Source organism: Electrophorus electricus, chromosome 1 (assembly GCF_041902795.1).
Source record: "Electrophorus electricus isolate QZ-2024a chromosome 1, ASM4190279v1, whole genome shotgun sequence".
Lineage (NCBI taxonomy): Eukaryota > Metazoa > Chordata > Actinopteri > Gymnotiformes > Gymnotidae > Electrophorus > Electrophorus electricus.
Window position 1 is genome coordinate 38,112,686 of NC_137497.1, and position 24,892 is coordinate 38,137,577.

General features: G+C 50.2%; 1 protein-coding gene across 1 annotated transcript in view; it reads right to left on the reverse strand.

The window, feature by feature from the left end:
* Positions 1 to 252: 252 nt before the first annotated feature.
* The window catches only part of gli3 (GLI family zinc finger 3), a 101,264-nt gene continuing 76,624 nt past the window's right edge, over positions 253 to 24,892 (reverse strand). The window contains exons 7-15 of the mRNA XM_035526508.2: positions 23,589 to 23,787; positions 20,130 to 20,346; positions 18,072 to 18,185; positions 16,811 to 16,951; positions 7,910 to 8,059; positions 7,589 to 7,753; positions 7,050 to 7,340; positions 5,206 to 5,599; positions 253 to 4,511 (exon numbers count right to left, since the gene is read on the reverse strand). Coding sequence (XP_035382401.1) covers positions 2,209 to 4,511; positions 5,206 to 5,599; positions 7,050 to 7,340; positions 7,589 to 7,753; positions 7,910 to 8,059; positions 16,811 to 16,951; positions 18,072 to 18,185; positions 20,130 to 20,346; positions 23,589 to 23,787 — 3,974 coding nt within the window. The 3' untranslated portion in view covers positions 253 to 2,208. The remainder of the gene's footprint in view (positions 4,512 to 5,205; positions 5,600 to 7,049; positions 7,341 to 7,588; positions 7,754 to 7,909; positions 8,060 to 16,810; positions 16,952 to 18,071; positions 18,186 to 20,129; positions 20,347 to 23,588; positions 23,788 to 24,892) is intronic.

Here is a 24,892-nt window from a genome sequence, read left to right on the forward strand (position 1 = left end):
TGAGTGCAATTTTTTTTAATCAAATGTTTGTCACCATACTGATTTTGCTATGCATATGCACTGAAGTGGATTCTCACACTAAAACAGAAGTGCTGCAAGGTCCATGTTTTCACACATTTTGCACGTTGACTTTCGTAGCTGCATCTCCACGCCTCCTTGTGTGTCATTCATCTGATGTCATCTCTCACGTTCACGCTACTCAGCAGGTTTAAGTGTAGTGAAATAGTAGTAGTCCATGCAAAAAGACCACCATTTACATAATTTCCTTTTTTTTTTATTAAAACCTTACAAATGTTTGTTGTGTTGTTACAAAAGAGCATTCAGATGTTGTTCTCAATCTGGGTGCACGACACACCCTGACTCCACACACACTCATTCCCCTGTGCTTGGACTGAAACTCAGGACACTGGAATTCCTCTTGGGCGTATGTGTTGGGGTTGGCCCCTTACTGTCATCTTAACACTCCACTAAACTCTACCGAAGGATTACGTATTTACAAGTATAAAAAAGGCAAGAAATGTGATAACTTAAAATATCTTCCGCCAACATTTTTGCTTTTTCAGATGTCACATTTCTTAATGCCCCACCCGTACTATAAGCATGTATGGTCACCAAGTTTTGTGTGAAGTTGTGGGCCTCTTCCTGCATTTAACACATACATTTTATTTGAACAGTTCCTTATAAAAGATTGGCAGTGTTCCTCGGCAGGCACTGATAAGGCACATACCTTTGGCCCAAAGCCCCCAATCCTTTCCTCAGGGAATGGATCATACCACTTCTAAAAGAACAGCATGAAATTGTTACACAACTTCAGGAAAAAAAAAACCCAAAAAAACAAAACCAAATAACCATAAAAACCAAACAGTACCTAACTGCTACAGCACGACTTATAAAAAAAACTGTACATATGCAGGTATGTACAGATTGTTCTTAATACTGCTAAGAAAATTGCCAAATTTTAGTTCTCTTTGCATAAGAGCTCAAGGTGTCTATGTAGTCTCAGCCTTCACGTGAGGGTTCAGAGGCAGAGACTATTCACTACGAACAGAACTGAGGTGCAACACCAAGACCTTGATGGTACTGTTCATCACATGGTAGTGTCAGAACACAATACACAGCTCACATGTTTTTAAAAAAGAAATGCTCAACTCAAATTAATTGATATTTGGCAACACTTAAAATGATTTAATACCAATGCCAATTTTTGGCACCTTTTTGACCACTATACTTAAATGTTTAGTCTTTGTGCAATAAGCAACATACTGAGGTCGACTACATATCGCCTCGTACTGTTTTTTTCACTATAGCCACGTAATGCACAGCTTGTCATAAGCACCGGTCATTAAAAACACAGTAAGCATGTAAATTATAAAATCCTACAATGTAAAAAGAGGAAAAAGTCTATATACACGTATACAGTTGACGTAAATCAAGTAGTACAGCTGATCACTATGGGGCTCTGCTCCACACGTAGTACCCTTATGTAACAAAATGGTCCCTTATATTTATATTCGCTGCTGTGTTTGAAGACATTTATAAAAACAATACAATGTGATGTGACAATGTGAAATTATTATGTAAGACCTGTATGAAACCTCAGTATAAACATGTGAATATAATTAAAAGTGATTAAACAGTTGGGTCTGCTAAACGTTAGATTGGATCCTTCCTACCCACTGACCACTGGGTCGGGCTCTCCATGCATTCGCTTCTCTGTAATACGTGATTCACTCAAAAGTAAATGGATATTAGCAAATGAGATATTCGACTCACTTAAAAAGTGGGTATATTTGGCTGGAAAAAGAACATGCACATATACCATCAGTGTCCAACAAGAAAGCAAAACAACCATAATATGCAGAATACTGGTTCTGAGTCATGGGAATGATTCTAATGACACCCACAGTCATTTTAAAGCAATTAAAGAATGGGCTTTTAATTATTCCAATATTCCAGAAATGGAATCACTTTATGTATTTATATACTTATAATGTATTTATATGGTTTCCACAATCCCCATATGTAGGGGTTTTAACCTATACTTTGTCTCAACATCTGCTATTAAATTATTCTTGCTAATATAAAATGCTAAAATTTTCTGCTCTTTGTCCGTATCTTTCTGTTACATCAGCTACAAGTTTGAGTCTGTGTATATTGTCCGTATAACTCGTTGCATTTTCTCAGACAGTGGGGAGGGGGTCATGTACCCTACTGCATGATGGCGAGAATCTTGCTCTCCTCTGCGAGGGTGGTGAGGAGGGAGCTCATGTCTCCAATGGCCATGTTGTTGGTGCTGGGAGGCAGGCCATGGATCATGGCAGAGAGGCGAGGGGTCGTCAGCCGGGAGGACGCCTGTGATAGGCCTTGGAGGACGCTGGGGCCGACGACATCGGGCGCCAGGCTGCCCTGGTCCAGGCTTTCTTCCAGGATAGAGGAGAAATCCAGGCTGACGTTATCCAGGACACTGACGCCAGGGCTGCCCTCCACTGTGCTGGTCACCTGGTCGGCCCCGGGGGAGAGGAGGCCCCTGGGGCGTCCATCTGATACCTCGGCCTCGATCTTCAGTGTACCCAGGAGGCATAGCTGCTGCGGGGGGGCGAAGCTTGAAGCCGAGGGCTCTGCTGGGTCGAAGCACTCGGCGATGAACTGCTGCTGCTGGACGGATGCGCAAGAGCTGGCTTGAAGGGGGTCTTCTGCTTCCAACTTCAGTTCTGAAACTCGACTGGCGAGTACACAGCCAGCGCTGTTTCCATGCCTGACGCTGTGCTGTTGGGTGGGGCGGTGCTGTGGTTGACAGGAGCCCTGCCTGACGAGCTGGTGAGGGAGTGTCAAGGTACAGGACAGGTTGCAATTAGCTGCGCCTTGCAGGCAAACGGCGCTGCCATTTTGACGTGTGATGGCAAGGTTCGGCGGGAACCGAATTTGCGACCTGCTGGCTTGCTGAGCGCAGCTTGGGTGGGTGGGGCCCAGGGCAGTCTGGTAGAAGACAGGTTGAGCGATGTTGTATGAGTGGGAGCTGTTTCGCCTTGTTTCCTTGTGTGGGGAGGTCTCCGTCGCTGAGCTCAATCTGCAAGCCAGCTGTTGCGTTGCTGAATTAGGGCCTTGCCTGTGTGGGTGAGGGTGACCATTGGTTAGCTCAGCTGTGGGCTGGATACCAGCTCCCTGAGCAGGGAAGTGCTGATCTGTGAAGTCGCCAAGGACCTGGCGCTGCCCCACCATGTGTCCTAAGCTATCAAACGGAGTTCCTACTAAGACGCTCTGGTCTGGCCACCTCCCACCCTTCTGTGGCAGATGGGGAGGGGACACGTCGGCGCTACCCGAGCTCACCTCATTCCACTGGATAGGCATACCATTTTCACTGGGACTTTGTGCCTCTGGTGCCCTCTGTTGCTCTGGAGGATTATGGAAGCTCTGAGCCTCTTCGGGAACTTGGCTGTTTCGGTGAGGGTGAGAACTTGTACCGTTTTGCTGGCCGCAGATGGTCTCGTGTTCCTGGGAGTGGAGGTACTGCACTAAGTCTTCCGGCAGAATGTCCTCCTCCCTAAATAACAGAGCCTCATCATGCTCCATTGCCAAAGACTCAAGTGCTGATTGCTCCATAATGCTCGGAGGGCAAGGGAAGAGCAGGCCCCTCTGAAGGTTTCCCTCTGAGCGTGTGCAGTTCTGCAGGCTTAGATTGTTACTTTCTCCAAAGGGGTAATGGTTACCAACCAAAGGGGGTAAGGGGTGCATGTTATTCAGGCTGCTGAAGCGCTGTATATGCGGCAGTCCGAAGGAGCTGTGATCTCTTGTCCATATGGGGTCGCTTGCTCTTCGGTCGCCATTTCCTGGGCCTTCCCCGGGGTAGAAGCCCCTCCTCCTGTACCCTGTGTGACTGCTGTGCGTATTTGTGCTGCCATCACTGCACCGGCGTGGTCTGACCAGCGGGGGCAGCGTGAGCTGGGTTGTATCTTGCCCATCCCTGGCTACGTGGCTCCTTGGCCTCCCCTGCTCCATGCTGGGCAAGGGCGTCGGCGGGCGCCCGCCTGTCGCGGCTGCGTACTTGGCCTTGAGATGATAGTGCTGCGCCGGGGTGAGGCTGAGCACGCTCCTCAGTCCTGTCCCACCTCCTCCCACACCTCCGCTCCCACCTCCCCACCCTGCTCCAGGTGCCACCACCCCGCCTGAGCCGCCGCCTCCGGCACTGCCTCCCTGGCTGGCCTCGCTGGAGCGGCGGGAGGCGTCCGTAGAGATGGGGTCGTAGGAGTCAGCGGTGCTGAGGCTGTGCAGGCGTCCGGGCTGCCCGGGCTCGAACTGTGAGGCCTGGCTGGAGCGGCGGCTCGAGAAGCACGGCGAGACGCCGGACGAGCGGCGGCTGCCGCTCAGGTAGGCCGAGCTGGCGGCGCTGACGCCGCTGTCGCGGCGGTCTCGCAAGAGGCTCAGGACCGTCAGCTCCGTGCAGGACAGCTCGCTGCGTGGAGAAGGCTGGGCTGCTGGGATGCCCCCACAGGAGCTCCTGCCAGGACACGGGCCTAGGAGAACACAAAGAGGACGTGAAACGCTCAGCAGGTGTCAATACTACAGTTACAGCCCACAAAAAAGAGAAATTCTTTAAAGTTCTTTAATGTCCTATGTCCAGATAAAGTTTTTTTAATTAATGTCCAGTTAATGTCAATCTCATCAATGTTTATCTTTCTATTTTACTTATAAAACAAGTACACCATAAAAAAACAAGTTGTCTCTCGAGTAAATAATGCTAAAAAAAAGTTGGCAAAACAAACAAACTCAATATTACATTGCTTCTGCCCCCACTTAATTAGAAATATATACAAAAGTTTTACCAATAAAATCTCCAACACACAGTGCTCCTATCATGCTAAATGGGGACATCTCATCCACAGAATTTACCTGATGTTTTTATCCAAAGCGACTTACAATTATGACTGAGCAATTGAGGGTTAAGGGCCTTGCTCAGGGGCCGAACAGTGGCAAAGGGGAAGTGGCGGGGCTTGAACCAGCAACCTTCTGATTACAAGTCAAGTACCTTAACCACTGAGCTACCACTGAGGCCCTTAACCCTTAACCCCCCGCGTTCCTGCGTTTTAAAAAATGTGACACGTCCAAGCGCATTTAAACCAGTCACCATTTTTGTTAATGTAAAGGACGTCTTGTGCCATCAACAGAAAGTCACTGTGCTGCTGGACATACTGTTCGGTGTGAACTTACCTTTCCCTGTGAGGACAGGGAGGACCTGGCCTGTAGGGGGCAGCGTGGGGGACAGATGTCCCAACCTGGGCACGCTTCCATTCACCTGCCTGAGCCTCTCCATCTTCACCTGCTCCATCCAGCGCAGGGGACGGCCCAGGCCCCTGCGGGTCCGCAGGGTCAGGGCGCATGCCGGGGCCGTGGCAGTGGACACGGTGCAGTCCATGATGGGGGTGTCCTCCTCCTCTCCCTCTCCCTCGTCCTCCTCCTCGTCCTCCTGGTCCTCGACCACCAGCGCCTCCCCCACCAGCCCGACGCTCCTCACAGCAAGCTGGACTCCACGGCCGAGATGGGGGCCGGCGGGGGGCTGGTCACTGCTGCATGAAGACTGACCGCCAGGGCTTGGCTGAGACGTCTGGGTGAGGACAGGGACACGTGCACGCGGACAAATTCAACGCCGGCAAGCAGCTGAACAGGGAAACTAGGAACGGATAAAGGTGCACTATGGATCTCCTCCACGGAAAATGTCCATGAAATCAAGAGGAGTGCAAATACAATGGTGAAATGCATTTGAAATGGCACTTGGAATGGATAAATAACACACTATATATTCTACACACATGCTGTCTGTTACATTTCATATTTGTTTGTCCAGTTTATTGATCCTGGATGTTAAAACACCACTGCTCCACCTCATTTCAGGAGTGTGAATAATAGTGTCCCCTATGCTCATTAGTGGATCATACCAAGGCCAGTTAACAAATAATGGCACAGAGGTAAACACCACTGTGCTATTTTCTGAAAACGGGGGTGTGGGTGTAGACATTATGGAACAAGTCTCTTTTGATAGTGAAGCCCTAGTGGCGATTTTTTTTTCACCCGTTCAAAATGGACAGTGTCAACAGGAGAATGAAGTGTCTTGTCTGCCATGGTCTTTTAGAGGGATTATTTTCCCTTTGAAATTTGTTCTTGTGTTGTTTCCTCATTTAGAGCTGAAAGCTTGCAGCTACTAAAATTTCAGGTCCTTTGGCCAAGCCTTACTTGGTCTCGATATATAAAGTGGCTGTTGACTAGACATCACAGTAGACGTTAAACAACGTCTGCGGGCTGACACGGTGATGATGGGACACTGCTGATGAATGAGGTGAGTAATAGTGGCAGGTGTCGTTTAACCTAGCGACCCCTGACATGTGACGACAGAATAACCAATGGCAACAAGAGCACAGCTCCAATTCACAAGGGACAAAGGTCAAAGGTCAAAGGTGGCCAAATCTCACCTGATCACCCACTGTCCTTAGAAAGAGAGGGCAAGTAATGCGTGAAGCATTGGACGAAAAAGACATTCAGTTATTACACAAGCCATGAGGTGCAAAGGTACAACAGATGTTAAGTAAGTGCTTAGTTGAGTCATGACAGGAAGCAGGAGCAGGGTGAGGTCAAAAACACATCGCAGCGTCAGATAAGACTACAGGGACGCAAGACGCCATCAGAAGAAGTTCTACCAGAAAGGGTCAACTTGTGGCGTTTACTTCTGAAGTAAGAGTATGAGTACATGACTTCTTACATTAGGTTTACATAAGTTCCCCGTGTTAATCTACATCAGAGGTCTTCAACTGGTCATGGACACTGTAATCACTGAATAACTGAACAGTTAATATAAGTGTTATCCATTTTGCTATCTCTACTGAGTAAAGGGAGGGTGGAGAATCTGTAGTGCCTGCACTTTGTGGGCTATTATTTATATTGCCTGGTTTCAGACATAAATAAATTGGTAGTGATTACACAATCCTGGATCCTGCATTCCAGAGCTGTGTCATATAACAGCATCCGGTGAAGTTCACTGAGGAGTGTGGAGAGGGGCTTACCATAGGCTTCTCCGTCTTGATCGACTTGACCTGCAGACAGTCGTCCTGCTTTGAGGTAGCATGGTTGTACTCCCTTTGGTCACCGAATGACCCTGGGGCCCGCTGAACGGGTGAGCGGCCCTGCCCTGTGGTGCCGGGATCCCGCGGCGGCGGCGGCCGGGGGTACGCGTCGCCGCGCTGCTTCTTTGTGACGTGCGCCTCGGGGCCGTGAACGGTCTTGACGTGCTTGCGTAGTGAGCTGGGGTCCGTGTAGCGCTTGGTGCAGCCGGGAATCTTGCACACGTATGGTTTCTGAGGGCACAGAGTGCATGACGCTGTTAGTACCACGGGTCTAGTCCCATGCTGTCAGTGCCATCAGGTTTTTTACTTCAAATAGTGACTCTAAAGTTTTAGTACCACAAAACCCATTTCGAATATAAAACAAACATTTAATAACACAATAAATTATTTCATTGTCGATGTGTTATAGCCTTAGTACCCTTAAAAGCCTATGTTTGTGTGGACAGGCTAAAGTGGTGATTCTTATGCGTGGTGTGTACCTCGTTGGAGTGTGTGCGGTTCTGGTGTTTGGCGCGGTCTGACGCATTGGAGAAGGCCTTGTTGCAGGCCTCGTGTTCACACACGTAGGGCTTCTCCCCTGTGTGGGAGCGCAGGTGTGTTTTCAGGTTCTCCAGTCTGGAGTAGGCCTTGGAACAGCCTTCAAACTGCACGCACAGAGAGAAAGACACGCATGTACCACACCATCATACGCAATCACCCAGTGTGGCATAATGATGCTGCATTGTGAATCAGGGCCTGAGAGTCACAATATGACTATTGATTTCATCATGCTGGGCATGCTGGGAAATGTAGTTTCTTACTGTGCACTTGTGTGGCTTCTCGCCCGTGTGCCTGCGCATGTGAACCACCAACATGTACTGGGCCTTGAATGGCTTCTGCTCTCGAGAACACTCCTCCCAGCGGCACACAAACTCCTTCTTCTCCCCGTGGATGTGGTCGTTATTGATATGCTGTGTGAGAGGTCAAAGGCTAGGTCAGAACGGTAGTCATGGCAGTCATTAAAGGTACAAGACACTGCGTTTAAAAGCCAATTTATCACTAAATATTACTTGTTTATTCTGTCAGATGAAAGAGAACAGCTAAGTAAACAGAGCCTTAACTAGGGTTTCATCACTTGTGCCTACCAAATTCACTTGATTAATTCAATATTACGCCAACATTTAGGGTGTCATGACACATTTGTGCCACAAGAGGGCTTGAGGCATGCAGGCCTTACAAAGTGACAGAAATAATTCATACCCAAACCACCTGAAAGCATGAAGCCCACAGCATTAAAACTGGTTTCACTGTTCATACCGACACTGATAATTATAGGAACACCGCTGTAGACTGCATTAGTATAGCAGAGGAATTCTGACTGACAGACAACCACCATATAGAAAAATATATACGGACAAGCATTTTATACATTTGAAATCCATTTCAGATATGTTGTTTTACATAAGGGCGTGCAGTGGAAGCTGCGCTGAAGAAGTGAGTTGTGCGGAAGGGTTAAGGGAGCGCCCGCAGGGCCGCTTAGCTTAGCCACACAATTCTCCATTTCCTCCATTCATCCTTTCTTTATATCTTCTACCTTGAGATTTTCTTTCATGTGTACCACTTTTCCATTAGCCTTCCTTTTCTCTTTCCTCCCATCCATGTCTCTCTCTCTCTCTCTCTCTCTCTCTCTCTCTGTCACGGGCAAAACACTGTGTTGAGTTTTGGCGTCCAATTTAAACAGGATTTCAAATAAAACCCTGTCACCTCCTATCACTATGGGTCTCTGCCCTGCCATGACAAGCACTGACAGTTGTGCTGCCACGGCAACTTCCAAACGGAGGCTTAGGGAGGGGCGGGAGAGAGGAGGGGTGCCGGAGAAGCAGGTGCGGGCAGGAAATCAAAAGTCGGGTCCGAGCGTCTAACGAAGCAGGGCCTCTTCAACAATGCCGTGGTGCTCTCGGACCTTCATCACCAGCACTCACCCCTCCCGTCTCTGTCTCTCGTTAGGGCGGTCACCTCTGGCTTCAGCGTTCATCCATATCACCCCTGACTCTCTCTCTCTCTCCTTCTCTCCCTTTCTCTCTCCTTCCCTCCGTCTCTGTCGGCATGTGATCTCTGCTTGGCTCCTTCTCACTTCCATTCTTCCATTCTTCCATGGCTTTCCCCCATGGAAATCAACTAAATGTCCCCACCCGGTTCCATTTTTTTTACATTTCACCAGAAACATAGGGACATTTGCTCCCACAAGGTGATAAATACATGCCCCCCCCCCCACACACACACAGTAGACATTCATAAAGATCTCTCAGGGGATGAGGTCAGTATCTGGCACCCACACAAAGACACAACAGTGGGCAAAACTCATGAGTGCCACTCCATTCCTAAAACAGGCAGACAGACACAAGATCCTGAACACAGTCAACCAGGATTAACACACTCCGCAGTCCGAAAGGAAGGAGGGAGAGTGAAAAGAGGAATAAGGAGAGAGAAAGGAGTACAATAGAAAAAGATGAAGAAAGGGAGCGACAGACAGAGAGAGAATTCTGAACTAATTTGCATCATATACAAAGTAGGCGAAGGGACAGAGGTGACAGTGAGTGAAGAGGCAAAAAAGGAGAGAGAGAAAAAGCAAGAGAGAGATTCAGAATAAAAAGGAGGGAAGGCCCTGGTAGAAATGGAGTGGCACTCATCCACTATTCTTCTTCATGACATGAAGGCAGCCTGCTTTGCCAGCCTCTCTGTCACCTTCCTGCTGTCTGCCCAAACTTTTCTGGAGTTTGGCTACTAGCACACGGGAGTGTGCATTTGCACAAGTGTGTGTGTGTGTGTGTGTGTGTGTATGTGTGTGTGTGAGTGTGCCTTCAGATCAGTCACTATACACTGAGGTGGCGGACTGTCATTCAAATCTAGGTGCTCTCGTCCAGCCCTGTGTGCTGCCGTCCGATGACCCCTGTGGAGATCCTGTTTAACCTTCGTCACCACTAACTACCTTCGATCAGTCTCGTGCTGAGCAAGCCACAGGCACAAATAATCGGAACGAACGGGGGGATAAAGCGCTGGAACGCCGGAATGCTGGCACCCTCCCTCAAGCATCACTGGCTCTCACCGGGAATCTCCCTTGGTACCCGGACATCCTGGATGCGCTCTCGGGGCTCAGAGGTTGCGCAACACTGGGGGATTACAAACATGTGGGATTGTGCACATGCCGGGATTACACACAGGGGGGATTACGCAGGCACTGGGATTATACACATAGCCATTCGACAGGTTTTTAGAGGACTGTACACAGCTTCACAACCCCATCTTGTTCACCACAAGAGCGTGCATGCAGATCAGAAGAGTCCTGAAGTCGCAGGGGCTGACCAGAAGCTGTCCCACCCTGCCCGATTGCAACCTCATACGTCTTGGTTGCACAGTTCCAGATTTAGCAGCACATTCGTACAAAGCCTTCTGGTGGGGGTGGAAGGAATGTTCAGCCAGACAATGAGGTACCACCGACCTAAGGGGCCACGTTTAATCCCATTCATCCTGTGGCCTGATCCAGGGCTGAGCAGAGGGGGCGCTTAGGACCAGACCTGACGTCAGCAGCGAGGAAGAGCAAGAGGAAGGAGAGATGGTGCGGGCTGTGCTGCCACTCACCTTAAGGAGGAGGTAGTTTGCTCCTACTAATATCATTGTAACCGTCAATAAATGCAATACACAGATTAATTAAACAGATTAATTAAAGTGTCTTAGATTAGACAAGGCAATCAAAACTCAACTGAGTGTATGACAACAATTTTTAAAAACCAGCCTCGGTCGAGTCATCCTAATTTCATTCATACAAATCAACATAATGTCTTCTTTGGCGTTTCGAGTCCCAGGCCAGATATTTAGTGAAATGAAAATCATCGTTTACTAAGCCCAGCCTGGCTGTCATCTCCTGAATAAGTGTCGCTAATTTAATTTTTGAAGGCTTCACAAAAATAAGCATGAAAAAAGAGTGACGGCAGCGAAACACACACTCTTATGTCACGCCAGTAACACTCGCCAGCCAGCCGGCACTCGGCTGCCAAAACTATAAGGAAATCACACTGTGGGTAATAATTCCAGCACTGGTCAAAGTTTTGGCTCCAAGCATTACTGACACGCAGGATTAATGGCATGTTTGTGTGTTTGGGAACTCGCTGCACAGAAACATCTCTCTGCTACCTCTCCTTCGTTTGTGTCTTTCTCCTTCTCTCCGTCACTGTCTTGCTTTCTATCCGTTCTTCTATCCTTCCCTCTTTCTTCTGCGCTCTCTCCCTCTGTGGTACGTGGTTTGTCTGTGGCGGCCCTGGTGTTCGACAGCAGCACCGGAGGAGAGGTGGCAGGTGACTCCGGCGCGTCCCCGAACAGCGCCGCACTCGCTCGGACAAATGAGGCCGACACCGTCGCCCATGATGCATGAGCTCGCGGCGCTGATAGAGGGATGGCCGAGGGAGAGAGGGAGGAGAGACGGAGCAACAGAGGGAATGGCCTTGTTGCCGGAGAGACGCGGAGAGGGGGACAGAGAGAGAAAGAGAGAGGGAGAGAGAGAGACAGCGAGAGCAGGAGAAAGGAAGAGATAAGGACAGAGAAGGAGTGAGGCAGAATGCTAGAAAGAGAGAGAGAGAGAGGTAGAGTGAGAGAGGGAGAGAGAGAGGTGTGTGTGTGTGGGGGGGGGGGGGGGGATTGTGGCTGGAAGAAAAAGACTAACAGGTGCTGAGAGTTCAAGCCCGCACAGCGGAGAACGCCATTCGTCTTCAGACTGACAGAGAAGACCTGACGACAAGAGAGTACCAGCAACTGGGACACACACACACACACACACACACACACACACACACACACACACACACACACTCACTCACACACTCACGCCTGCTCGACAGAGACAAAGATGTTTGTTTGGCCATTTAGTTTTGCTGTGTTGTACAAAGATAAATGCATATACACAAGGTCCTCAACAATCAGAACTGTAATCATATTTAAAAATGTTTAAATACACTGGCCTTAATGTTGTGTTGATCAGTGTAATGACTTCAGTTCCAATTTATGTTCAATTACCATTCATACATTGCCTTAACTAAAGCATACTGAAGCTCATCTCATTCCCACACACACACTCACACACACACACACCTTACCAAACTGTGTTCCTGGACCCTGGCCCGCTGGCATTAAGATGCGGGCCTGCCCGAAAGAAGCCGTGTTTACACAGCTATTCCCCACAGCACAGGGACCTGCAACAGCGCCAGCCTTGATCAAACGCCCGCTAATAAATCATATGCTCCTCTCTCATGTCAATCACTGGAGAGCTTTGTACAATGTGAGAGAGAGGGGGAGAGAGGGAGAGAGAGAGAGAGAGAGAGAGAGAGAGAGAGAGAGAGAGAGAGAGAGAGAGAGAGAGAGAGAGAGATTTTTTAAATATAGAAAGTAGGGGAGGGAGAAGAGAATTGAAATAAGGGAAAAAATGCACATGAGAACAGAGAGAAAAAATGAAAAGAGGTAGAGAGAGAGAGCATAGAGGGGAAAGAGAGAGAGAGAGAGAGAGAGAGAGAGAGATGGGGGTGGAATTGGGATGTATAATTCCATGCTGCCTTTTCATCTCAGTGTAAGATACTCCAGACTGATAAGGTGTCTAATCCTGAGGCTGATCGCAAAAAAAAAAAAGAAAGAAAAAAAAAATCTGCATTTTACCAATTAAAGCGTCTTTGCCAGCAGCCAGCGAGTCTCCCTTTATCTCCCCCAACACAGGGAGGAGCAGAGAGCAGCTTAGACAGCTCTTACTCTACACCAGCCCCCGCCTCCATCCGTAGCATCAGACCACCCTACAGCGCCATCGCCAGTCACAGACAGGGCCGGCGAGCTTGCCACGCCCCGCTGGCTGCTGCACTTATGAGCAGACTTGCATTCAGATGGCCCTGCTCTGTCTCTGTTTCCTTCTGCTTACTGACGTATCCAACGTACTTATTTTGCGCTGGCATACTGTTCAGCAAGTATTCAGACATTTTAGGTCCACTGTACACTGCAGCTGCTGTAACGTGCTTCCGTTAACACCGCTAGCATGGGGAGGGTACGGCGTCTCCCCAGCGCCCAGCTGCGATCAGCTGTGCTTGCCCAGAGAGGGAGACTGGCATAGAGGGAGATGTGTGAGAGGGAGACGTGTGAGAGGGAGACAGGTTGAGAGGGAGACGTGTGAGAGGGAGACAGGTTGAGAGGGAGACGTATGAGAGGGAGACAGGTTGAGAGGGAGACGTGTGAGAGGGAGACAGGTTGAGAGGGAGACGTGTGAGAGGGAGACAGGTTGAGAGGGAGACGTGTGAGAGGGAGACGTATGAGAGGGAGACGTGTGAGAGGGAGACAGGTTGAGAGGGAGACGTGTGAGAGGGAGACAGGTTGAGAGGGAGACGTGTGAGAGGGAGACAGGTTGAGAGGGAGACGTATAAGAGGGAGACAGGTTGAGAGGGAGACGTGTGAGAGGGAGACAGGTTGAGAGGGAGACGTGTGAGAGGGAGACAGGTTGAGATGGAGACGTATGAGAGGGAGACAGGTTGAGAGGGAGACGTGTGAGAGGGAGACGTATGAGAGGGAGACGTGTGAGATGGAGACAGGTTGAGAGGGAGATGTGTGAGAGGGAGACAGGTTGAGAGGGAGACGTGTGAGAGGGAGACAGGTTGAGAGGGAGACGTGTGAGAGGGAGACAGGTTGAGAGGGAGACGTGTGAGAGGGAGACAGGTTGAGAGGGAGACGTGTGAGAGGGAGACAGGTTGAGAGGGAGACGTGTGAGAGGGAGACAGGTTGAGAGGGAGACGTGTGAGAGGGAGACGTATGAGAGGGAGACAGGTTGAGAGGGAGACGTGTGAGAGGGAGACGTATGAGAGGGAGACAGGTTGAGAGGGAGACGTGTGAGAGGGAGGCAGTGGGTGGAGGGACCACCTTCTCTGCTCGCTTTTATTTCAGTGCCTTCAATTTGCAAGCATCTACCTTTGCCACTTCACCCCCCAAAACACAAGCGCACACACACACAAACACGCACAAACACCCAGACACACACACACAAACACGCACAAACACCCAGACACACACAGCGTGAGCTTTAAAAGGCCCTTATCTGTGCGCGGGCCCCTACAGGACGAGGCCTCTGGGCACCTGTTCTGCAGTAGAGGGGGTCTGGCAAAAAAAAGCCTCTGGAAAAAAAGAAAGAAAAGAGAGAGAGAGAGAGAGAGAGAGAGAGAGAGAGAGAGAGAGAGAGAGAGAGATTGGAGACAGTGAGTTTGGGAGAGAAAGGCAAAATACAGAATTAAATGAGGGAAAATTGTGACCCGCCTGGTTTGGGCTGACTGCGTAGTGAAGATAAGGGAGCTAAATCACGGAGATGTGATAGTTATCTTATCGGCGGCACTGAGAGCACTTAAGCGCCGACGATGAAAGAGAGCGGGCGGCTTGTGGCGGCAAAAAACGCACCGTGTTTCGTACCCCTTGAAAACACCCCCTGCCCCCCACACACCACCACGGGCACTGCAGCGGCACTCGCTACCAGGGTGGTGCATACTTTTCATCTAAAATTAGTCCGCGCATGGAGAAAAAAGAAGAAACAACAACTTAACAACGCCGTAAAATTAACATATTAAACAAACAAACAAACAAAAAATATCCCACGCACAGTGTGAGGACTGGGAGCACGTCAAAGTTCAAGCATTGAGAAAATTAAAATATAAAAGTCACTCTGTATTTTCAAAAACATGTGCTCGCACACACAAAAAAGCCAAAAACAAAGAGTTTTGTATTTGCATAAATTGGTAAGAGCTGTGAATCAAAGAGACGCTGGAATGCTTCCACTCCTTTCGTTGCGCTGTCAGCTGCCTCGGAGACACAGGCTGAGGTACCGTGGGCGGCCGGGGTCATTGTTTACCCCCCCCCACCCCCCACCCCGTCCCAAGCACCCCGCAAACCCCGCCCCAGCGTCTGAGGAGCGCGACTGGGGTCCAACCCTGAACTTATCCCATTACGGCGGAGAGAGAGATAAGACCCCTCATCCCTCGCTCGGCTTCCTTGGAGGGGAGGGGCTAAGGAGGCAAATATTTTAATGAGTGTGCCCGCCCTGACAGCTGCAGTGCAAGGGAGGAACAAATTAAATTCAATAATGGGGTTGAATGGCAGAAGCAAATTGGGAGGGAGGAGAGGTGGGAACGCCTGGCGGAGTCCCGCATGGTGATGACTGAGTCCGGAATGCCTCGGATGGGGCTGGAATTTGCTTGATTTGGAATCTAATGGACAGAGCAGCGCTAATGGGTTACGGATCAGGAGAATGTGCTGAGGATGAAATCCAGCCGAGCTGATTAGGGAATAAGTCAACATGATGTATGAATAGGGGGCTTTTGCGTAAACCCAGAAAGCACTTATCACACACGCACGCCCCCCTAACCCCGGTGCACCACACCCACCTCAGCTCTACACCCCCACTGCTCTCAAAAGCAGCGGCAAGAAGTTGTCAAGATCCTTGAGCTTTGAGCGCAGGCCTTCAAATGCGGGAGGCAGGCCTTTCCCAGCTCAGGATATCAATTATAGATAGGGGTTAGCATGCCTTCCTCGGATTGCCATGTCAGAGTACGGATAGACAGCCGTGGAGAAGATCTTTCTATCCGATGTGTGCTTGTGTGTGTGTGTGTGTGTGTGCGCGCTTACACACGTGTTTGTGTGTTGTGTTTGGGTGTGTTTGTAGGTCTAAGTGTGTGTGTGTGTGTGTGTGTGCTTGCTGGTTAAAAGGGGACTGAGTGTGTGTTAGGAGGAGAAGGAAGACTAAAGATTCTGCACAGTGGTGTGGTTTTGCTGGTGGTGAGCTTTCATGTCTGAAGAGGTGAGTGTCTTTCCACTCACTACACCAGCCAAGGCAAGTGGCTGTGACAAATGGGGTGTCTAGTGTGTGTGTGTGTGTGTGTGTGTGTGTGTGTGTGTGTGTGTGTGTACTACACTGACCATCTTGATTCCCTTAATCACACTTAGATCAGTGTGTGAGAAGTGGACCAAGCCAAAGCAGAGATGCTGTGAGGTGTGTGGGCACGAATGTGCAAATAAGTGCATGTGCAGGCATTTGTGTCTGCATGTGCCTGTGTTTGTGCGCGTGCATGTGTGTGTGTGTGTGTGTGTGTACACGTGTGTGTGTGCCTGTGTTTGTGCGCGTGCATGTGTGTGTGTGTGTGTGTGCGTGTGTGTGCACGTGTGTGTGTGTGCGTGTGTGTGCGTGCACGTGTGTGTGTGCGCGTGTGCCTGTGTGTGTGCGTGTGCACGTGTGTGTGCGTGTGCACGTGTGTATGTGCGTGTGCACGTGTTTGTGCGCGTGCATGTGTGTGTGTGTGTGCACGTGTGTGTGCGTGCGTGTGTGCCTGTGTTTGTGCGCGTGCATGTGTGTGTGTGTGCACGTGTGTGTGTGTGCGTGTGTGTGTGCACGTGTGTGTGTGCCTGTGTTTGTGCGCGTGCATGTGTGTGTGTGTGTGTGTGCACGTGTGTGTGTGCGTGTGTGTGTGTGTGCACGTGTGTGTGCGTGTGTGTGTGTGCACGTGTGTGTGTGCGTGTGCCTGTGTTTGTGCGCGTGCATGTGTGTGTGTGTGTGTGCACGTGTGTGTGTGTGTGTGTGTGTGTGTGCACGTGTGTGTGTGTGTGTGTGCGTGTGCACGTGTGTGTGCGTGCGTGTGTGTGTGTGTGTGTACTCATGTCCTCACATGGACGAGCTGCTCCTGGGTGTCGAACTCCCTGCAGCAGTTCTCCCAATGGCAGTTGGTCTCGTACACCACCTCTGGCTCCTGCTTCCCCTCTTCTTTCTCTCCCTCCTCCTTAACCAGGGTCATACCATCCGGCTGGGTCTGCGCCAACGTAACCCACACACACGCGCGCACACGCATACACGCACGCACGCACACACACACACACACACACACACACACACACACACACACACACACACACACACACAGTTTGCATAATTTACGTTTTTGTTAATAATTATTACATAGAATAATTATTATTAACATGTATTCAATATATAAATGTATGAAAAACACATACTTTTATATACATGTATGTGTATGTACCTGTATGGACATCCACGCTTATGCAAGCAGACGTTCTACTTTTGGTTTTCCTCTGACTGGATTTTGTTGTACATGTCCATATGTTACACAGGGTAAACTCATTCCAGAATGCTACCTCACCCTGCATTTGGCGTGGAGACTGACACCCAGCAGGAAGGTGCTGTCCTGAATGCTTGGACTTCTATGTCCAGGAAATATGATATAATCCAACAAAAATAAAGCAAGACAGACTTGGTCATAAGGTGTGTATTGCACCTAATGTTAATTTAATGTTTTGGGAGTGTTTGGGAGATGTTGGGTTTAGGGAGTGCGCGACTCATCCCCCATATATCTGCGATAACTGCACGAATCTGTGTTGGCCCTAGAGCTGACCCTTGATGCACTACGGCTGCTCATCATAGCTCTCAATGGAGTCTTGAGTGTTGCAGGGGAGCCATGTCATTAAAGCCTCTCTTTCACTTTTGACGGGACATACTAGGGCTAAGGGGGTGGGGCTGTCTGCAGTCAAACACTCCGGGCGACTGCGCCTCTGCATCTGGTTTCAACTGCCACATTAAAGCAGTTTACACAAGCGAAGCCTGGAACTTATTTAGAGGAGTGCAGGAGTGGCGTGGAAGGGCAGAGCTTATCAACATGGAAGGCCAGTGAATCAAACACAGAAATAAATGGAGGATTTGCCAACATGTGTATTTGAGATGCTGTGTGGGGTTTGTGCTTATGTGTGTGTGTGTGTGTGTGTGTGTGTGTGTGTACAGGGAGTAGGCTGTACACTGGATAGTAGTGCCACTGGATAGATTTTATTTGTGTGGTATATGTGTATATGATAGCATACGTGAGGACTCATGTTTGTTTGTGTGTGTGTGTGTGTGTGTGTGTGTGTGTGTGTGTGTACCTGTACACTAACTGCTCCAGGGCTTGGGGGCTCTTCGTCAGGTTTCATTTTGGAGCGTTTGTGGTGCATGGGGTCTCCTGTACTGCTCACAGCTGATTCACTGGTGGGTTTATTCTGAGATAGACAGACAGACAGACACACACACACACACACACACACACACACACACACAGAGTCAATTTTTTTCAGCACTGCAAAGAGAAAGTGAGAAATGTGCCTAATTTAAACATGATTACACATGCACAGACTTATCTATGCACAGACATAGCATATGCGCAAACATATATAGATTTATACAAATACAAATGAAAAATTGGGCATGTATACATACGCAATCACACACATACCATGTTAAAACAAAACCAGCAAAGAGACCCTTGTGTTTTCCGAGGCTATGGAGTGCAGTGCACTTGTCAGGCTGCTCCTGAAGCTGGGATTCTTCCTCCCACCTGACTGATGCAGCAGAATGAAATTCTCATGCCTCACTCTGCCTGGGGCAAGACGTGCACTCAGACATGTCCCGGGTGTTCAGTAAACCATAACAGAAAACTCTGCGCTCACTGCCCAAATTCCCAGCGTGCGGCATTCCCAAATTCTCCACTTTTGAACACCCCTGCTTTCTCCGCCTCCGTCACCACTTCCGTCGGGAGCGAGGGGCCAGGGAGGTCTGGTGTGGTCTGCAGGATTCCTTAGTTCCAGACTGCCCCTCATCCAGCCAGCACGCCCTGTGCCTCCCCGCCGCTGCGACCCCCCCTATGGGCACGGCTGACAGCCTGAGCCCTGCCAAGGCCTAAGAGGCAGGCCAGCCAGGCTGGGACAATCACATGCAGTAAGCATCCCCTTGCTCGGCAAGGTAGGAATGGGAACAGGACATGCCATCCCGTTTTCAACACGAGCAAAAACACAAAAGACTACGTGAGCAATAGCAGAGAGCAAACCATGGGCGTATGAGTATCAAACAACCTTTTGCTATTTCATAATGAAGTACTGAGGACATTCGAGGACATATTTGCCCGTTAAGCAGGGCAAGCCTACTTCTTGAACTCACTACCATCTCTTTGTCCAGCACTTACAGGCAGAGCTATAGTTTACATGTCACCGCGTCATGATCCTAATCGCCATGGTGACACTGCTCTAACACAGACCATTAGGAGACACACCAAACCAATAGAAGCGGACGGGCCTACCACTTCCACTATCTGTCAGAGTGAGCAATGCTCGGGTCCTTCATGGCTTCTCGTTAATTGTCCTCCTATGAGTGCCTGGAGAGACGAATGTCCCGGCCGGCCCTTCAATTACAGGGGCCTCGTGCGGGGTGAGGATGTGGAAAATGAATGGGCCCCCGGTCTGCCCAGGAGTGACTCACGGCTGCGGAAGAGCGATCGGCCCCGGGGTGGGGTCTCGCTCACCGTCGGGCCGGAAGGGGTGCGAGCCCGGGACTGCGGCTATTATCGCAGTGGCAAAAGAAAGGATCGATACAAAAAAAAATCACTTTGCAGATTTCCGCGTGTCCTACTCCTGCACGTCGTGAGTGAAAAAGCAGGGAAGGTGTGTGTGTGTGTGTGTGTGTGTGTGGGGTACTTTTCCATCCATCTTTCAGAGGGACGCCTGGGCGGAGGATCCGGCTCTGATTAATAATGGGGACAGTGGGGGTTCTGCTGCTAACAAACTGGGTGTTATTTCTCAAAGGGGTGTTGCAGGCAAGTTCAGCGACTCCGCACATCAATATGACACACACACACCCACGCACAAACACACGCTACCTGCTCACACACGTGCATGCGTACATACTCATACGTATGCACTTGCACATACGTTACCTACTCACACACATGCACATTCACGCAACGCGCGCACAAACAGAGACGAACTCGGGCAGAGAAGTCCCACAGGGCCCATGTGACGGAGCGCTTCCTGCAGACACACACGCTACTGCTCATGTGATGCAGAAATGTTGGTGGTACATGATTTCGCAAAAAAACGAACAAACACATGTTCTGTTCCAGCTACAGTCCCTTCCTTCTTCGTGAAGGCACGCGGGAGGTGGCCGGTGCTCACCTGCGAGTCTGTGGAGCCGGTGGAGCGCTCCGGGGCCACAGGCCCCGACGAGGGGATCCCCGCTACGGGTCTTTGTGTGGCGAAGGCGGGGCCGGGGTGGATGAGGGGCGGGCTGTGCCCGAACGCCGAGCCCACGATGCCCGGCGGCCGGCCAATCAGCTGCTGATGCATCTGCAGTGCCACGGGGGTGGGAGGGTAGGCAAAGCTCAGCGCTGGACTGCAGGGCACAGAGAGAGAGTGTGAGAGTGAGAGAGAGAGTGTGAGAGTGAGAGAAAGAGAGAGAGAAAGAGATGGAAAAAGAAGGGGAGATAGAGAGAGGGAGAGGAAGAGGGAGAGAAAAAAAGGAGAGTGAAAAGGGGCAAGTGAGGGAAGAGAAAGAAAAACAAAGCGGGTGGAAGGATGAATAGAAAGCGGAGAGTGGGAGCGAGAGAGTTAGCAAGAAAAGAAAAAGAGTGTTTATGTTTATAATTGGTGCCATGAGAAGAGCAGAAAATGATTCCACATGACAGTTTTTACTAGTGCAGCAATTTATGCCGACAGCCTTACATTAACTGTATTGTCTTCCTGCAACCCGGTATGAGATCTAGAACTTCTGCCTTCTTATTTATCATATTTACAGTGTAGAAGCGCCTTCAGTCAGGCAGCACCACCCTGCTGTACATGTGTACAGCTGATCCAATATACCCGCGTCCTCACACCGGGATCCATAATGAATGTAAAATCCCACAATAATCACAACTGCAGCGGAAAATGAAAGGTGGAGAGGAAGCAGGGAGGCAGTAAACAGATGTATCATGCTGATCTGCTCTGGGTCTCTGAGGACACATGCACACAGAGATGCGTGCTCCCAAACACACACACACACACGCGCACGTGCGCGCACGGGAGCATACACAGGTTGCACTGTTGTTAGAAGAAAAAAAAAGAACCAGGAGCCTTGGGACTTTAGGCAAAAATCCTGGCTGAGGACATTCATCACACGATTCTATAAGTGTGTAAGTGTATTCTGTTCTGTACAATGTAACACATAAAATATACCATTAATGCTATTACTTACCCAGGAATATAATCCTGGGTAAACTAACATCTCTGAACTAAAATCAGACATGTAAACTAAAGTCTCTGAACTGTTTTTGCAAACCTTTCTTAGCCATGCTGAGAAAGCTCGTGTGTATACTGATTCTTCAGAGCATGAACAAAGAACGCTGATCAATGCCTTTTGACAGAGGTGATTGATTGGGATCTTTGGCAAAACACACACACACACACGCACAGAACAATTCCTACATGGTTTCTTAGTGGATAAAAAAGGTAGGGAAGATGAAAAGATCAAACCAAAAGTAAAGCAGAGACACGTGGGGGAAAGCAGGCCTCAAGGTTTCTACCCTCCGCATAAAGCCTACGTATATCTTACAGTACAAGGGGTACGTTTAAGAGCTGCGTTTGAACCCTAACTTCTCTCAGGCTGCGAGTCGGAGGCTGCTCCCCGAGGCTGGCCACGGGGAGGGCCGTTCATCGCCTGTGCGTTCTCAGCTGCCGCGTCTGCTAACCACATTATGCCCAGAGAGGAAATCGATGAGCTCGGAGGCGGCGGTCCGCCGTCTCATCGCTCATCGGGCGGCGTCCGCACCGCGTGGCGTGACGGATCGGGCCGGGCTCAGGGAAACAGCGATCAATCGCCTGGGCTGGGGCCCACTGGCCTCTCCGCTTGTCTCCTACCCCCAACCCCCTCAACCCCTCCTTACCCCCGCCGCTCCTCACTCCCTCTGTGGGGGGGGTACAGGCCGACAAGCTGAGTGACGCGCCGCCGGGAATGCTGGGGGATGTGGGGGCGGGCAGAGGCCAGGGGCGCTGACGTGTGTGGCGGTCTCACGGAGAGTCTCACTGTGGAGAGGGTTCTGTTTACACATACGCTTTGTGCTGTATGTTTATTGTTGTAGACGAAACCTTTTAGATACTTCAAGAACTTTTCAAGAACTATTTATCCGAGCGTTGAAAGTTTTCCACTGCAGTGTTTCCTAAAATAGCCTTCTCCGTTTATGTGGGAATAAAATAAACTTGAACTAGAGAGCTAGAAATTCAGGTGAAATTATGCAGGCGTGTTCATCTATTCCAAACCTAAATCCAAAAGACAGAATCTATTTTTAAAACATGACTGTGTCTTTATGTCAAAAATGCCGCCAACTGAACTGATCAAGCACATACCGATATCCTGAGAGGTTCGTCACTTTCCAAACCTCCTTTAGCAGTGAGCAGTCAGGCATTTTTCTACAGATTCCACCTCGGGGTTAATTAAGCTCAGCTGTGCGCTGCTAACCAGCGAGTTGCTTATTGACTGTTATAAAAGGTTCGGTCGGGGTGGTTGGTCAGAACGAATGTAAACAAATCCCCCCGACCCGGTCACTGCCAGTTAGGAGCGGGTACGAGCGTATTGTTGCGCTCCGGCCAGGTTCAGGCACGGCCGTCGTGCTTCTCCGTGCCTCTCCCATTAGCGCTCGTGTTGGTGTCGACCCCGCGCCGGCCTCCTCCCCCTGTCCCCCGCGTGGCGACCCCTCCATCCGTCATCCACCCGCTCTCTCCCCCCTCCCCGAGCGTGAGCGATCGCGCCGTGTCGGGCCTCTCCTGCTCTGATGGGGGGGGGGAATTAATCAGGCGACGTGTATCAGAGGGAGCAAGGGAGCGTGTGAGGAGGAGAGGCGAAGAGGAGCACGCCCACGCCGACTCTAGATCAGAAACGCCGCCCCCCCCCACCCGGTTTGCTCCGCCGCCCTGCTCCCATCCATCACGGGCCGCTCCACCCGCTCTCCGCTACGCTCTTCCCCTCCATCCATCTCGGCGTCGCTCTCCCTCGCCTCTGCTCGCCGTCTTCCGCCTGCCAGCGCCGTCTGCGCTGAACACGCCTCCCTCATTAGGGAGAACACCGTCGGTGCTTTATCACGCCTCTCTTTCTTGCCATCGCGTCCTCCGTTCCGTTTCCTGCCACCTTCCTGCTGGGGACCGTCCCATCCTTCCGCTCGTGCGTCTGCGTCTCCTTTGTGCAGTAACTAATCTAATGTGGGGTGTGGAGACGGTATCAGGGAGTACCGATACGATTGGACCAAGCCTGGCCATGAGCGCTGAGGCGCACGGCTCTGACCGTGCGGCTGAGCGCAGCACCGGACCCGACGCGCAAACGCACAGGCGATGATCATGTGCGTCATCACGTGCATCATCAAACACGTCATCCCTCGCGCTGACGCAGACGGGACAGCAGCAGAGTGATCGTGTCATTTCGGACACCGCAGGGGTGTACATGGTGATGATTACACTCCACCTCCTGGGACATGGGAGTTTTGGCAAGCAGAGGCAAGGATACTGAAGAAAAATGGTCTTATCCCTGTCAGTCACATGACCCGTGATACAGGCTGTCGGTGAAAGTGAGCCGGATGGAGCGGAGGACCCGTGAGCTGTGAGCGATACCTGACGGCGCCGACGGACAGGTGGCCGTAGGAGCCACTGGTGGAGGTGCTGGGCCGTGAGCTGTTCAGGATGGTCACCAGGGAGTTGGGCGAGTTGCGGATGACCTGCAGGTCAAAGCTGGAGTCCGAGTGGGGTGAAACGGGGAGGGGACGCTTCCTGCTCTGACGGGCCAGGAGCCTAGGGCTAGGGAAGCGAGAACCTGAGAGAGAGAGAGAGAGAGAGAGAGAGAGAGAGAGAGAGAGAGAGAGAGAGAGAGAATTAAATATGTCCTGCATTGCATTAAATAGGACCAGGCCAGTGTCCAACACTGCAACAACTCCTTAAAACACAGCACAGTTCCCATTTCTCAGTTCCAGCAGACTCCGTTGGGGTTTTCAGAGCTTCATGGAATCTGGGCATGTGATTGGGGAACACTTCAACCAATATCTGATCATCCTTCCATATAGCCGTTCACACCACATTACAGAGAAGGCCAGAGCGCAGCCTGCTGAAAGATATGTCGGTTCTGATCTGTCCCCAACAGTAGTCATTGATAAAATGTTAGCTAGACGCTTTATGGTCATGTCAGTCTGGAAGAACTGAATCTTTTCTGACTGAGTTTCCTTAAGTGGATCCAGTTCTTTTTGACTTCTGGTTTTGGCATTGTTGCTTGCAGTGAACAATGTCAAGAAAAAAAAAAAAATCAAAATGGAAATTTATAGACCGATAATTATGACAATTCTATTTAACATAATTCATCTTGATTTAATCAAGTGTAATCACTAAAAAAGCTCCATTCACTAAATGACCACACACCACACACACACACACACACACACACACACACACACACAGCCGAACCCCCCCCCCCCCCCCCCCCCCACACAACCATGGCTTTCTCTCACCCACGTCTGTGTCACAGTAATATTTCATCACTTTTAATTTGCTTGAATGGTGCATTATGGGAGTGCAGGACTGTGTTTGAAAAGCCTTCACTGGGAGGCTGCTTTGCTGAAGACAGGCCTTCCACACGCACACAATGACGGGCATCTGCAGATTAAGAAATGACTTTTGTTGTCTTTTCACTTGCGGATGTCACAAACAAGAAAGGCGGGAGAGGAGCGGCGCGGAGGGAGAGGAGGGGAAGATGCCGTCGCTGAGGGGATAGAACTCTTTTGTTACATGGAGTGACACAATGACTTTGTGACTCACTCCCCCCCCCCCCAGTTGTTTTAAATTTTATCGAAGGCGAGCACGCGAAATAAGATTACTCTGTTTTCACTCTCCTCCTCCCTTCCTCTCTCAGTGCGCTCTCGTTTGACACT